The sequence below is a fragment of the Castanea sativa genome, chromosome 8 (genome assembly GCF_040712315.1).
Source record: "Castanea sativa cultivar Marrone di Chiusa Pesio chromosome 8, ASM4071231v1".
Classification (NCBI taxonomy): Eukaryota; Viridiplantae; Streptophyta; class Magnoliopsida; order Fagales; family Fagaceae; genus Castanea; species Castanea sativa.
Genome location: NC_134020.1, coordinates 18,048,501 through 18,064,010, shown reverse-complemented (window position 1 = coordinate 18,064,010; position 15,510 = coordinate 18,048,501). Strand labels below are relative to the sequence as shown.

Sequence of the window (15,510 nt, the reverse complement as noted above, 5' to 3'; positions counted from 1 at the left end):
AGGTATTCCCTAGTTACAGGCCTCATTGGGAGGGTCATCCCACCCTCTATAAAGGCTATCATTGGGATGATAACCTCTCCCTCCTTTCTAGAACCGGCCACGGCTTCTGCCGGGCAATGTTTCAAACCTACATCGCCGGGAATGTGATACTTGGCTCTGAAACCTTCCATTCCAGCGGCGGTATCAACTAGACACTTAAACCTACCCATCAGAAAAGAACGAAAGGCTAAACTCTAAAGGGGAGAATGTCTACGAGGACGAGGGACTATATCCGAGGAGAAAAGGTTAAGAATGGAGAAAGCAAGAACTTACAAAGTTGAAGGTGTGCAAATTTCCACAGGTTTTACGGTAAAGTGTGATCGCTGATGTTTTTATGGGATTAGCCCCTGGGGAATTAAATGAAGGCGCAGGTTCCCGAAGCGTCACGATGTGCGGAAAAGCGGCCTCGAAATTATGTTTATCCCGCCCAAATTTTCGTGGAGTAACGAGGACCGTTGGATACCCATCTCGCAGTTGAACGTGGAAGACAAAGTGTGGCTTACAGTCATAAATGCGCGCGTTTTTGAAAAAAAAACCGCCAGGGTGGCATCTTACGGGACGCGAAACGATTTACGCACGTGCCATCGCTCACAAAGTGTGTGGAGTAGGTTCTCGTTTATCAAAACCCTATTTTTCTCCTCGGACGTCGAAAATTAGAGTTTTGAGGGCTATTGTGGGGAGTAAAAAGACCCGATGGGTATATGGGCCTTTGGGCCATGCTAGGGAAGGCCGACTGCTCTTGGGTTTAGAACTTGTTAATACTACGGGTCGGACCATATGCCGAGGATCCGAGAATCCGAGAACTTGTTAATACTTGTGAATTTCTCTTCGGACGACACGGAGAACCGGGACTTCATGATAAAAGTTAGGCAATGACATGGTCAAAACCAATGGTTAAATGGGGTAAACCCTTAAATGTCCTAGAAGCACCGATGTTAGAGAAACACCAAGGATAAAGGTTGTCACCTCCACATTAAAGACCCTGCACCTACCACCTACTGGCCGCATTAATGGGGAAGTGACACACACGTAACAGTGGAAGGAAACTTCTCAAGTTACTATTCAAAGGCATTAAGAAAAGAAATATCTAGGCTAAGGGGTGAGTTGGGGCAACACGTGTACAAAGTATCAAAAAAGAGGAGTATTTAAGGAGCAACTTGGAACAGAATGGGGATCCTTCTTGGTAATCAAAAAAAGAAAGAGAAAAAGAGAGAGAAATAATATAAGAACGATTCTCGCTTACGTCCGAAGCAGGTTGATTTACGGTATTCATTGTTGTTTTTAAGTGTTTACAATCTTTGGCTTGTCATTTAATCCTCAAACACTTCTAACCTGGGTTTCAAGCCCACGCTCTACAAATCATATTGTTTAATGCCATTTGGCCCAGCGTAACGTGCGGGGCCAGGTGCAATTGTGCACTTACACCTTTAATGACATTTCTTCATCTCTTCTTCTCTTTGATATTGGTAAAGGAGAAGAAATTTAGTTTGATATTGGTAAAGCGAAAGAAAATAGATAATAAAATATTGGTAAAATAAAATTTTGTGGGAAATAAAAAGTGAAACGGAGGGAACAAGCACCGGAGGGCAATTTGGTCCAAAGAAAAAAAAAACCCAGCCAGTGCGAGTTGTGTCTCATATTAAGAGGGCAAATTTGTCCGATTTTTCTTACAAGTCATGTCATGTTTTTTCTCTAATTTACTCCATTTTTTTATTGATGTGGGACCCATTAAGGAGAACCTTAACAAGCACCCTCTGGTGCTTGTTAACATTCTCATATATATATATATATATATATATATATATATATATATATAACTTTTTGTACACATGGAGTAGACCAACTAAATATTAACACGCAAAGGCAGGTCACATGACCACATAATTGTTTTAATCAGGTGCATATAGGCCCAAATCTTGTGTTTATGTAAGGACATTTCAAAAGTTTTCCATTTGAGGATTATATTTAAAATTTTATCTCTTCATCTCCTCCAAGACCTCCACTTATTTACTTGACCGTCAGCGGAAAAAAAAAGAAAAGAATGATAGAATAATATTTTGAGCTTTATAAGGTTGTTTTAAATTAAATCTCATTTTTTGAAACTTCAAATTACACCCTCTACTTTTTAAAAGGTTTCGACGTACTCCAACGTGAACAAACTACACATGATGTCAATGACCAATCCACACAAATCAATGGAGATGGAGGGTGGCCATGAAAAATGTCATTAATGACATTATGTGTAGTTAATTTTGTGGTGAAAAAATATGGTGTATTAGGTCTCTCACATTCACCGATTCGCACAAATCAAATGGAAATGGAGGATGGCCAAGTCCAAATGTATAATACTTAGTTTGGGTTTTGGCTAGGTTGTAACCACACTAAATGAGTTTGTTTGGGTACGATTCAGCTCTCTCTCTCTCTCTCTCTCTCTCTCTCTCTCAGAAGATCACATGATCAATTGGTTGAGATTTTTGTTTGTAATCTGATTGCAGTGATTAGAAATTGGGGATTTTTGGGGATCATGTATGGGTCGGTTCGAATTTTTGTTTGTGATTTTGTATCCCTGTGAATTTTTGTTTGTGAATTGGTTTTTGGCTATGCAACGGTGGGTGTGTGTGTGTCTGTGTTTAATTTATTGTGAATCTCATGCCCATAAACCAAGGAAGTTGATATCGTACCAATACAGTTGTATTGGGGAAATTTATTGTACTAGTTATTAAACTAATACTAGTAATCCTTCAAAATGTACTAGATAAAATACCCGATTGTATCGATTGTATTGAGAATATTTTGGGTGTTTCGGCTGGTACAATAAAAAAATTGGAAAAATATGAAAAATTAAAAAAAAAATTGAAAAATTGGGTTAGTTTACTTGAGCTAATTTTTACACTTATAAAATATGTGAATTTTTAATTTTATATTGATAAATATAAAAATTAATAAATTCATTCTTACATAAATAAATTAATACACACATATATGTATATAACAATAATCTCAAAATAGTACGTAGATATTAACGAGTACTAAAATATTTTGTTCCTCCGGCTAAATTAAAATAACTTCCAATACAAAATTGACTTTCTTGTTAGAAACTTGTGGATGTGCAATATTGTGTGGTTGAAAGTGGTGGAAGAATTTGAAGAGAGAAAGTGTTTTGCTACTAGGTTGGAAGGAGAAAAAAAATAAATATCTAAACAAAATTGATCTAGAAAAAAACTTAGTGTAATTTTTTTTTTCTTTGGTTAGTTTTGCTAAAAAAGTGTAGAGGTTATATCAAAAAAACAAAAGTGTAGAGGTTGACGTGAATACTACTGGTACTAAATAACTAGCTAACTAGGCGTGTGGTGTTGTAGTTATTAGTCAGTAGTCGCTGCTTTATTTGAAATTAAGTAAATAAAGTTTGAGGATAAACTGTACACTATAAGGTTGAAGTCAGGTCAAGTTGCAAAACATTCAAATACATAATAATGATAAATAATACATATAGGAATGGCTTGAATTTTCAACAGTCTAAGATATGAGGCGGATTTTCTCAAGAAAAAAAAAAAAAAAAAAAGAAGATATGAGGCGGATATGGACAATCCCCACCCACTACTTCAAGTTGAAGTTGCAGTTAGCAAGCCAATTCATCCCACTTGAGGCTCAACTCCACTATATTTTAATTCCTTCAATCCTCTTTCTTCTCTCTTCTGTCACCATAATAATACAATAAATCTTCTCTCTAGCTATATCTCTACCCTCCACAATTTTTAAGATCCACAGATGAGTCATACAAACTTGCTTCCCACCCTTCTATCACCCATCTCTCCGTTGATAATTCTATGCATCCTCTTCTTTTCCCTTGTACCAAAAAAATCCCTAGGTGCAGTGAACCCATACTTCCAAATTTGCAGTGTGCCTAAAACCTGTGGTGATGGGCAAGCCATAAGATTCCCATTCTACATCCAAGACAAGCAAAACTCCTCTTGTGGCTACCCTGGATTCAACCTCTCTTGCGACAATAATGGTCATCCAACTATCGTCATATCCAATAACAATTACACCATCCATCAAATTTTCTACCAAACCGAGACGCTTAGAGTCTCAGACTCTGCCTTCTCAAATTCAAACTCCAATTGCATACCTTCTATAAACAACATATCCCTTCCGGGTGTCCGGTTTGATCTAGCACCAAACCAGACCAATCTATGTTTGTTTTATAATTGTAACTCTTCGGCGCATGAGAGTTGGCCGCCTTCAGAGTTTTATCCTAGTTGTTATGGCGAAAACGACACCGTTCTGGCCCTGTCTAGACAGGACCCGAAGCTGATCAGCAACGTATCAATGGAGTGCAAGTCTTCGGTTCTAGCGCCGGTTGCAGCTTATGGAGGTGCGATTAGTATTGGAGAGTCATTGAGAAATGGGTTTGTGCTAAAATGGAAAGCCACCAACTGTAGCATTTGCGAGGATAGTGGAGGTTACTGTGGGTTCGATAATACTATGTATCATTTCCAGTGCTTCTGCCCAGATAGGCCTCATGTTTGGAACTGCACTAATACTACTACTCCTCTTGGGTATCTTCCTGGTCAGTTTTTCTCTCTCGAAATTTCTTTTTTTTTTTTTTGGTAATTGGAAATTTCTCTTTCTCAGTCTAGCCTTGGTATTATTATGAAATATTTGAAACTTATCATCCGTTAGCCAAATGTGTCGCATGCCAGGCTTAGCATATCCACCTGTTTTTACTTTTAGGTTTAGGAGTGGTTGACGATCCAATCAGGCCAAAAAGATAAAACTTCTGACTGTTGAGTCCAAAATTTTGTAGAACAGTAGAAGTCGAAGTAGAACGGTAAATTTTGGTGGAGGATGAGGTTTATCGAAACTTCTTTACCATTTCCATTCCTTTTGTCAGAAAATACCGTCATCTCAAACAATCGACACCCCCCGTGTTCTTATTTTATTATATATGAGAATAGAGATATTGTAATTTAAGTACAACGAGTACAAACGCTGGCCCAAATTATAAGAACATTGACCCAATTTTATAAATGTGGGAGGAACCTAGATTATAAATTATAAGTACTTTGATTATTTTAATGTCAATTTGGACTTGACTTCCAACTTGGGTTGCTCATTACGTTGTATCAAAAGTAAAGTTAATACCCGTGAAAAGCTGTTTCTAGTTCACAATTCAGATTATCTTCATTTCTCTTTCTCAAAAACAAAAAGATTATCTTCATTTCTTTAATTAATGCCCTCTATCGGACAGACTCAAAAGCGAGCTACCTGCCTTTTAACTAGAAATGTGATTATTCTAATTAAAATTGGGTTTGTTGTTTAATTATATAGAATAATATTTAACCTCTTTATTATAATTTACCCAATAAAAAAATATCTCTACCTAACTACCTTATGTAATCTTTTCGGTGGTATAGTGGTCCATTACTTTATCAAAAGGTATTGTGGTCCAATATTTGCATGGTTATTAATGGATAGTTTCAATATAAAATAGTGTCTCTGGAAAATATTATCATACAATTAATATTATAGGGGTCGGTTATTCTCTATCATCAAATTTCATGTCTGCACCCCTACATGTAAATTTCATCAGATTCACATCCTCTATAATTAAAATTGGGAAAAAACAAAAAGGAAATTATTCAATATTCTTAATAGTATATTCCCTCTTCTCATGCATGTGAAGGGTGACCTGAATTTTGAACTCCCTATTTTATAAGATAAATGGATCTTACTTTGGAAGTGCTGAAACTTGCTTGAATTCCACGTACCAATGGGTCATTTTAACCATTTTTATTTATTTATTTATAATTTGATAGATATAGAAAAAGGATTTGAATTTTGAATATATCCATTAAAATACATCAAAGGTGCTAATCACTTGTGTTACAAGGCTTTTGGTTTTTTTTTTTTTTTGAGAAATACAATAGATTTTTAATAAATAGCGTTGGATTCATGATAATTACTCTTTATCATTAAATTAAAAGACTAACTAATTTTTAATAGAAGTAAAGTTAGTTACTTGTAGATTTATATATATTATATATTATATATAGATAATTTCAACCTATGACACCCGTTTCTAGTAATAATTCTTTATTATCAGATTAAGACACCTGCTCCTAATGATGATTTTTATAGTCAATCATCAGATACTTTACCAACTGAAATACACCTTATAGAATAAATTTTTCTTTATAAGCTAAAAACCATCAAAAGGAACAAATCTACGTAATATAAGTGCATGCATTACATATTAACCAACGATATATTATAACCCTTTATTTCAATTCAAGCATCGGCATCAGGTCCTAATTTTTAAAGTCGTTGTTTTACGAATTAATACTAGCCTCAAAAAAAAAAAAAAAAAAAAAACTAGTATACCCCTAATTGATGCGTGAAGGGCACACTTTCAAACTCAATTATTGGATATCAGTTGTCATTTTATTTCCAAATTGATAGTGAAGGAGAAAACGGACTTGAGCCGAAAGGTATAATTTCAGTTTGTATTAGAGGAGACCATCAGACGGACCCCATGCCATTATAGCTATTTTGATGCAACAAACTCACTTTAAAGTCTTCAACTAATGCACTATTTATATGAATAGACAATTGTAAGATATATCAGCCATAAAACTCTATTTCTATTTCATTTAAATATTATTTTTTCTCTTTAAATAATTTTCTTTTTTTTTTTTCATCCGTTTTTTTCAACATTTTTAAATCAAACATAACCCACATCCAAAATCCACACCCCAGTTGAATTTGCATCAATTAAAAAAAAAAAACAAAAATTCACAACCCATTCAACACACAACAGCCTAGAAAAATCCACAACTAACATCAACCCCAAAAAATCCACAACCAAACCCAACGAACCAGCAACAATCCAAAATTTTGTAGTTTTAGTATTAGCAGTGAATTAGTGGTGGTTGTGGTGAGGTCCCAACCGTCGGATCTGTTTGTGTGCAGTTAGATCTATTTTTGTTGAGCTTTGGCGATGAAGAGTGTTTCGCTAGAGTAGTTATCTAGGAACTGTTCATTTGTTAAATTTACTTTGTAGTTTATATAATGTTGAGCCTAATGCGCGCATAATAGTTTTGGGTGACTTCAGTTATAAATTTACTAAAATTTTAGTTTGACTGAGCTAATGCGAGTGCTTTTACATTAATTACAAGTGCTATTAGTTGAGATTCCGGGCAATGTACATTAAGGAAAAAAAAATTAATATGAAATTTGATAAATATGATAGTTATTAATAGGAGAGAGAAAATATTTTTAATGGGTGTTTGGTTGAAGAGAGTGGAGAAAAAAAATTAGCAGAGTCCATATATTTTCTTTCCAAACTTACCAAAATGTTTTCTTCCTAAAATGAGATGAAAACTAGGTGGAAAATGCATGTGGCTTAAGCGGACGAAAATGCTCATATGGACTTTGCACATAGGTTTCGTTCTTTGCCAGTTTGCACCTAATTTTTTATTTTATTTTTTTTCCTTCTATTTTCCCTTTGATTTTTGTCTCTCTGTTATACTTCTATGATCTATCTCAATTTTTTTTTCCTTTCTTTTTTTTTTTTTTTTCTTTTTCATCTTCTTTGATTTTTGCCTTTTCCTGTACTTCACATTCAGTTTTATTTTTATTTTATTTTATTTATCGTCTTCTGGATTGTGCTCTTTAAAAAAAAATTGTGTCCATACACAATTATTTAATAAAAAATGTATTACTTTTTATTTTATTTTATTTAATAAGGATATATTTGTAAATTTATACTAACTTCATTTTTCACTAAACAAATGGGTTTTCAATATCTCATTTTTTTCATTCTCCCAACCAAACTCAAATGAGAATAAACTAAATCTCTTATCTTCTCCTATTTTTCTGCTCCTTCCTCATTTTCTATACTCTTACTTTTCTAGCCCTCTAACCAAAAGGATGCTAAGGGTATAAACATGATTATGACTCAATTAACCACATTTAATCCAACCAACCAAGTGAGTCATGTGCATTGCACATGATAAGAACGTATACTAGCTTAGGGCTCTAAACATGTTTGAGACCATTTTTTTTTATTTTTTTAAGTTGTATCCAGTGCAAAAAGCTCACACTTTTATGGAATATGAGAGAGATTATGGTAAACACCCTTACCTCCAAATTTTATTATTATTATTATTTTAAAATTTTTAGAAGAATCTCCAATTTATTAGTGAAACTTATTCATGCACTTCAACCCACAACATATCACTTTTGGTGGAAGGAAGTTGTAAGTGTTATTAAATTTAAAACCATGGGAGTCAATTTTTTGTGCTTCTTTGGCAAGAAGTGCCTTCTTTATTTCACACTGTAACATTAAACATGCTTCAAATGGAGCTGAAAGAATTTATTATTGGACTAATTTAAATATTTGACTCAAACATTGATTTGTAAATTAAAAATAAAAATAGTAAATATTGACCTGACCTCTAGTTTGAATTTATGATAATTCTGACCTCTTATTCTACAGCTTTGAATTGTACACGTAATAAGTTTTTAAATCATAGAATACATATCATATCACAATAAAGTCAAAATATATTTCAATATTTATTTTTATTTATTATTATTATTATTATTTAATCATCTATTAGAATTGTTTGAATACAATAAAAGTCTTGGTAAGTTATATTTTTGTTGATTTTAGTAATAGTTGGTTTTTTTAAGATTAATTTGACAAACATTTAGTAAGCTATAATGTATTATAGAAATTTTGACTCATACTATTTTTCTTATTTTTAATTTACGTATTTTTAGTTCACCCGTGCTATCAAAATTTATTTATTTATTTTAAATTTTGATCAAAAGTGTGTTATTGAAAATTCTGGGGACATTTAATTTGTTAATTAATTTGTATATCGTATGAGTACCTTACTAACAATATATAATAAGTGGGAGAGAAAGAAGGTTGAACTCAACTCGTCTATATAAGGAAAATCGGGTAATAACTAATACCACTTAATCACAATGCTCATAAGTCATAACCTTAAAAGACCATTTTCTGACTTACAAAAATTATACTTCTTATTATAACAATCGAATAGGTTTTATTAAATCTATAAACTTTCAAATTCAGCTACTTCTCTTAATCTTCTTACTTAGCAAAATAAAATGAAAACACATTAAAAGTTCCTAAATTACCTTCAAATTTCGAGTATTGCTTTTAAGGTGGGCTTGGGACTAACACATTGTCAGTTAGGTTTTTTCCTTTTTTGATAAGTACACATTGTTAGGGTTAATATTGAGCAATAATTTTGTAGTGATAAACTGATATGAAGGAAAAAGATAAGTTCTATAAAAAAGAAAAAAAGACGAAAGATATATTCCCTTAAGAAGATTGAAGTCTGAAGATATTAGGCGATAGACAAACGTGAAACACCATGAAAGGATTTTTTTAAAAGTAGAGAAAGGTAAGCTGAAAACTGAATGCCACTACACTAGTACTAATTAATAATTCACTCCTCATCATGCCTCTATATTTCTTTGCTAGTTCTCTCCCATTGTTCTTCAATCATGTCACTCCTAATGGTCTTACACAACTCATTCAGTTGGAAGGCATTTTTCTTATTTAGGATCAACATCCTCATCTTTACCTTCTTGTTAGAGCCTGTTCTGTCATCAAATAGTACAAGATATGAAGCTTGCAAACCTACAAATTGCGGTACCGGCCCAAACATAAGTTTTCCCTTCTATGTTTTTGGGAAGGAAACAGATCACTCTGGCTACCCAGGTTTGGGAATTGTCTGTAATCGAAGTAAGCCTAATTATAAGATCTTCAAAAGGAAATATGTCATCCAAGATATCTTCTATGAAAACCAGACAATTCGGCTGGTTGATAGAAGAATTTGTTAACGATTCTTGCTTTGCTCATCCTTACAAGTTCTCCTTTGAACTTTCTTTCCTTGAGTTTCTTCTTTTTTAACTGCACGGCACCACTTTCTGTTCGTTTTGAGAGCCACAAGTAGTTCCTTTGTTGCGTTAGTGAATAAGGATGAGCGCTTGAGCGAGAGTACGTACTGCATGTAAGCCTTACGCGATTGTACCTGTTGAAGTGGAGGGAGGGTACTCTAATCAAACAATAAAAAATGTGCACTACACGAAGTTGTTGAGGGATGGATTCACATTGAAATGGAGAGGAAGAGGATACAATTGTGGTGACTGTAAAAGAAGTGGTGGGCGATGTGGGTTTGAAAAGGGGAAGGCTGTATGTTATTGCCTCGATGGAAAGACCCATAAGAGAAACTGCCATGATTGTAAGGCTGCTAGAGATTGCTCTGCCGTAAGCTTTATTTCTTTTTCTCGATGAATTAGCTTTGCAGCTTTGCTTCTTTATTATTTTAGATCTAGATCCCATTCTCATATATATATCTAAGTCACAGGGAAACTACAAGAGCCATAATTGGCGTGGGGGCAGTTCACATTTAGTTTCCGGTGGGCTCAATTTGGGTTCAGCCAATTTTTATTTGACTAGTTTGATAAACTTCATTCGAAGCATTGCACTTTCATATAGGGCCTATAAAATGGCTACCCAACCCATGCAAATAAATTCAAGGTAGCGAAGCCCAAGGCCGAATAGGCCTGTTAAATTTATCACCCCGTAAATGGGATCAAATTTACAGCTCTTCCAAGTCCATGGTGTTACTTGTTTTCTTGTATAGAATATGTATGAGTACATGGTGTTCATGATTTCCATTAGTTAGTGAACCAGTTAGGTACTCAAAAAAAAAAAAAAAAAGTTAGGCACATGAAATTATTTCTTGCCCTTTGTGTTTTTTACTGGGTAGAGAGGAAGTCAAGCTCAGCCTTAGTGAGTTGGTGTGTCGAACCTGATCTCATCCTTCGGAATGCCTGGGGCGTTACTAAGTTGAAAGGCCTATACAAAACTTTTCGTTTGCTTTGATACTTGTTAGAGACTTTTGTTTTTGTCAATTTCTGTGTGTGAGATAGAAGATTCCTTCTTGATTTTTTCTTTTTTTTTTCTTATTCCTGTACCTCATTTTCTTAATCGCCAGTTGTTGCATTACCTTCCATCAATTAGGCCCATTTGTCTGTTTTGATTAGGAACAAATTTCATAGCTTCACTCCACCTGCTCATCTAAAAATACAGAATTGGGGTGTTCCTAAAAAAATAAATAAAAAATACAGAATTGGGATAAGCTATAGAAACGGAAAGGCGCACACATGCCTCAGGCCGCCCTAATGAATAGGGAGATTTGAGAGAGACAGGAAAAGAATGGCTAGAATTTTTGAAACAATCCTGAACTTAAATATTCATCTATGACTTTACAATAACTATGTTCCTTTGTCAATTGTCACATTCTCTTTAGCCTTCACTCCGTCTCATGCTTCACTAACAAATCGCAATGACCGCTACTGAAGGAAAGGCCTATTTTCTACGCCCATTAATTAACTTCAAGAAATCAGATGTGACCATGGCCAGGTACAAATGTTAGATATGTCCCTCTAGCACCAACTACGTTAATAATTTTCAAAGATGCCCAATGCTTTTCCTCTTTAAATGGGTTTTCTTTTTCTTTTTTTTTTTTTTTTACATAAGATTGCTGAAGACTTTTCCAAACTTTGTGGACCTCACAGCAAACTTTTTGGTTTATCCTGAGAAAGACGCGTAATTCCACTCAAGTTCCCATCTTCTTCTTTTTGGTTCAAAACTGAAACCAATCTTCTTCGTGTAGATACGAGAATTAGATAGCCGACGCATTTCAGGAGCGTTTTCTTTTTCCCTCCTTCTTGGTTTGAGTATTTTACTTAAGCCAGCAGAAAAGATTTCATAACAAAGTTTTGAGTGTTGAGAGGTTTTGAAGAGTCAACGAGTCAAGTTTTTCTACTGTGGCTCAATGGGGAAGGTAAGTAGGAAACTCTCTTCTGTTGACTTCGTAACTTGGTATATATGAAGGGATTTCCCGATGCACAAATCATGTTTCACATGTACTTCCACCTTGCTCTAACTTTTAGTCTGCTTTTACAAGTCTTTCATACCCAATTTCCAAGTCAGCTACTGTGTTAACCAGAGAAATTACTTATATTAGTGACTAAAGATGAAAAGAAGCTACAAGAACACGTGGTTTTGATTAAGAGTAAGAGGTTATTCTTGGTGGTGATTGGAATCTTGGAATGGCTTCTGTCTTTCTGTGTGTTTTCTTTTTTATCTCGCACCTTGTGTTGCTTTATTCGGCTGAAGGAGAAGAGATACACCCCCCAGGCTGTCTAGCCTTTGTTTGCGGAAAAGTCGGCAAGATTGGTTTTCCATTCGCCAATGACACAAGCCCAGATTGCGGTTTTCTCCTCTTACATGATTGCGGAGATCCACATCAAATGAAAACCCCGAAGATCAAACTGGAGAGGAATGGAACACTGTACGATGTTGAAAGCATCTCTCAGGCTAATACCATACAAATCAAGGACCCACAATTGCAGTCTGCGTTGCGTTGCGAATCCCTAAACAATTTTACTCTTCCAAGCTTTCCATTCATCTCTTTTCAACGAATCAAGGCCAACAAGATCCTGACCCTGTTCAAATGCAACCGCTCTCTCAATATTACTCCCCCTACAGGTTCTAATAGAACAAATTGCAGTAACTATGACATCTATTATAGTCCTCCACATTATAATTTAACGCTCACTCCACCTAATTGTCCAATTATTGAGCTCCCATTGAACTTGCAAAGTAAAAGTGATGACCTGTTTGAATTGTTATCTGTTGAGATTTTTATTGAAGTGCGTGTTACTGAAGATTGTCACGAGTGTTATATTAAAGGTGGTCAATGTAAGACTGACAACGAAGGAAAATATTGTTGTACCAAAGGTACGAAAGGTATGGGTATAGGAATAATGCAAATCTATTTGGATGTGCATGACATACATTCATGAAAAAAGCACATAAAATTTCTTTATAAATTTTAGGTAGTTGTAGTTATTCCTAATACATGTACTGCTATTTCCGCCCAAATTAGTTTCAACTTTGAGTTATGAGACAGAAATAATTATGTTCAATTAAACTTGTATTAGATACATATGCCAATTTGGCTGCATCACTTTAATCTTCATTGTTAAACTAACACCGTTTTTGTATATCTCTTCTTGCAGGGAAAATCAACAGGGTATTAGTGATTGGACTTGGTAAGATGCCTCAATCATATTACTTCTTGAATTTGATATTCATACATAAATAGAAATCCAATTATTCTTTCTGAAAGTGATAGATTTTGTTTTTAATCGCATCTAAGTTGTCAGTTTGAAGAGATCATTCTTTTCCTCTTCACTGGGTATGGCTAGTAATCAAAGCTTTAGAGTATTAACTGCATGCTAAATTTCCTCATTTTCTCCACTGCTGTAATCCCAGAGGATTTGCACTGTACCTTCAAATATAATGATGAATAATAAGGATAACATCACAAGACTTACAATGATGTCCTTAACTATCAAAATTTATGTGTCCGCATAAATTCCTCTGTAAACTTCAAATAGAAAATTTTCACTCTCATGAATTTCCTTCATTGCCGCCCGACATTCTAAACTTAAATTCTTCCTCTCTTTGCTTTAGCTACTGGATGCTCGGCCCTCTTAATTTTCTTGGTCGTTGGCGTTGCTATCTGGGTTGTTTACAAGAAAAAACATGCTTCGCAGAAATTGCTGTCAAGGACTACTTATTCCGATAGATCCTCAAGATCAGACCTGGAAGGGGGGAGCGTCTACTTTGGAATCCCTGTTTTCTCCTACACTGAACTTGAAGAAGCTACAAACAATTTTGATATTGAGAAAGAGCTAGGAGATGGAGGATTTGGAACCGTCTATTATGGTAAGATGATAAACACACTGCTTGAGTTTCAAGATCACCTAATTACAGCATAAACTTTTCAAGCAAAAGTGAAAAAAGAAAAAAAAATTAAGGTATAAAAATTAAAAGAAAAAGACTTGGCATGCATCTTATTACATGGTCTGTTTTTCTCAATTAGGCAAACTCCATGACGGGCGGGAAGTAGCAGTCAAGCGCCTATATGAACACAACTACAGACGAGTAGAACAGTTCCTGAATGAAGTTAAAATCCTTACGCGCTTGCACCACAAAAATCTTGTCTCCCTTTATGGGTGTACTTCACGCCATAGCCGTGAACTACTTCTTGTGTATGAGTTCGTGCCTAATGGTACTGTTGCTGATCATATTCATGGCAATCGAGCAACACCAGGTTCACTCAAATGGGCAACTCGTTTGAGCATTGCCATAGAAACTGCCAGTGCTTTGGCTTATCTCCACGCTTCTGACATCATACATCGTGACGTAAAGACTAATAACATTCTCCTTGATGACAACTTTTGCGTCAAAGTTGCAGATTTTGGGCTTTCTCGGCTGTTCCCCAATGATGTCACCCATGTCTCTACTGCTCCTCAAGGGACACCGGGCTATGTTGACCCAGAATACCACCAATGCTACCAGCTTACTAGTAAGAGTGATGTTTACAGCTTTGGAGTTGTCCTCATCGAGCTCATATCATCTCTGCCAGCTGTTGATATGGCTAGGCATAGGCATGAAATTAATTTGGCTAACTTAGCCATAAACAAGGTTGAAAAGTGTGCATTTCATGAGTTGATTGATCCACATCTTGGATTTGAGTCAGATAATGAAGTTAAAAGGATGACCATATCGGTGGCAGAGTTGGCCTTTCAATGTATACAAGAGGACAAGGAAATGAGGCCTTCCATGGATGAGGTTTTGGAGGCTTTGAAAAAAATTAAAAGTGGTAACAATGATTCAGAGGAAAAGGCATATGATGATGCTGGGATCTTGAATATGCAGCAAACAGCTTCACCGGATTGTGATGAGGTTGGATTGTTGAAGACCAAGCAACTGCCGCCACCTTCACCAAAAGATGTGACTGATAATTGGACTAGTAGGTCTACCACACCTAATGCGAGTGGTTAAATTTCTTCTCCCTTACAATTTTTCACGTAGATGATAATATTATGTTTATAGAATCATTATCAGTGCATTTGAGTGGGTTGAAATTTCATTTTCTTCTCCCTTTTTTCTTTTGTGTTCATATAAGGCATATTATTGATAGGTTAATGTTTGAGGGAATGTGCATATTATTAAATTGAGTTATATTTGTAGAAATTTTTTATTAACCACCCCCCCCCCCCCCCCACCTTCTCACTTCTTTTTAGAACTTTGCCGAAAATGAAATAAGCTGTAGAATGCATGGTTTGAATTGTTAATACTGCCTTGCTCAGGTGTCAGTGACAATGCCCAATGGATGTGATACAATCAAATGATAATGTTTGAGGGAATATGCATATTATTAAGGGGGTGAGGTTCATATTTTGTAAAATATTCTGATCAATCCCCTCCCCCTCCCTCTCCCCAAAAACCCCCCCTTTCGCTTTTGATTAACTTATTTTCGGAACTTGTTTAAATAAGAAATAGGT

The 15,510-nt window shown here is 35.2% G+C and overlaps 2 protein-coding genes across 3 annotated transcripts; both read left to right on the top strand.

Moving 5' to 3' along the window:
• The first annotated feature begins 3,673 nt into the window (after nt 1-3,673).
• LOC142607666 (LEAF RUST 10 DISEASE-RESISTANCE LOCUS RECEPTOR-LIKE PROTEIN KINASE-like 1.2) lies at nt 3,674-4,800 on the top strand. Its single transcript, XM_075779237.1, has one exon. The coding sequence runs from the start codon at nt 3,808-3,810 to the stop codon at nt 4,651-4,653; it is 846 nt and encodes a 281-aa protein (XP_075635352.1). The 5' UTR covers nt 3,674-3,807; the 3' UTR covers nt 4,654-4,800.
• Nucleotides 4,801-11,603: 6,803 nt separating this feature from the next.
• On the top strand, nt 11,604-15,210 carry LOC142607665 (LEAF RUST 10 DISEASE-RESISTANCE LOCUS RECEPTOR-LIKE PROTEIN KINASE-like 1.1). 2 transcript variants are annotated; one of them, XM_075779235.1, is made up of 4 exons: nt 11,604-12,892; nt 13,174-13,206; nt 13,631-13,885; nt 14,043-15,210. In XM_075779235.1, exons 1-4 carry the CDS (start codon nt 12,202-12,204, stop codon nt 15,005-15,007), a joined length of 1,944 nt encoding a protein of 647 aa, XP_075635350.1. In that variant the 5' UTR covers nt 11,604-12,201; the 3' UTR covers nt 15,008-15,210. The 2 variants fall into 2 exon arrangements, with proteins under 2 accessions (XP_075635350.1, XP_075635349.1); XM_075779234.1 differs by having other exon boundaries at nt 11,604-12,901.
• Nucleotides 15,211-15,510: the final 300 nt, after the last annotated feature.

Coding starts and splice junctions, on each gene's coding strand:
- LOC142607666 (XM_075779237.1), top strand. CDS start 3,808: ATGAGTCATACAAACTTGCTTCCCACCCTTCTATCACCCATCTCTCCG.
- LOC142607665 (XM_075779234.1), top strand. CDS start 12,202: ATGGCTTCTGTCTTTCTGTGTGTTTTCTTTTTTATCTCGCACCTTGTG. Junction 12,902..13,173: donor TTGTACCAAAGGTACGAAAG/GTATGGGTATAG, acceptor CTCTTCTTGCAG/GGAAAATCAACAGGGTATTA. Junction 13,207..13,630: donor GGTATTAGTGATTGGACTTG/GTAAGATGCCTC, acceptor TCTTTGCTTTAG/CTACTGGATGCTCGGCCCTC.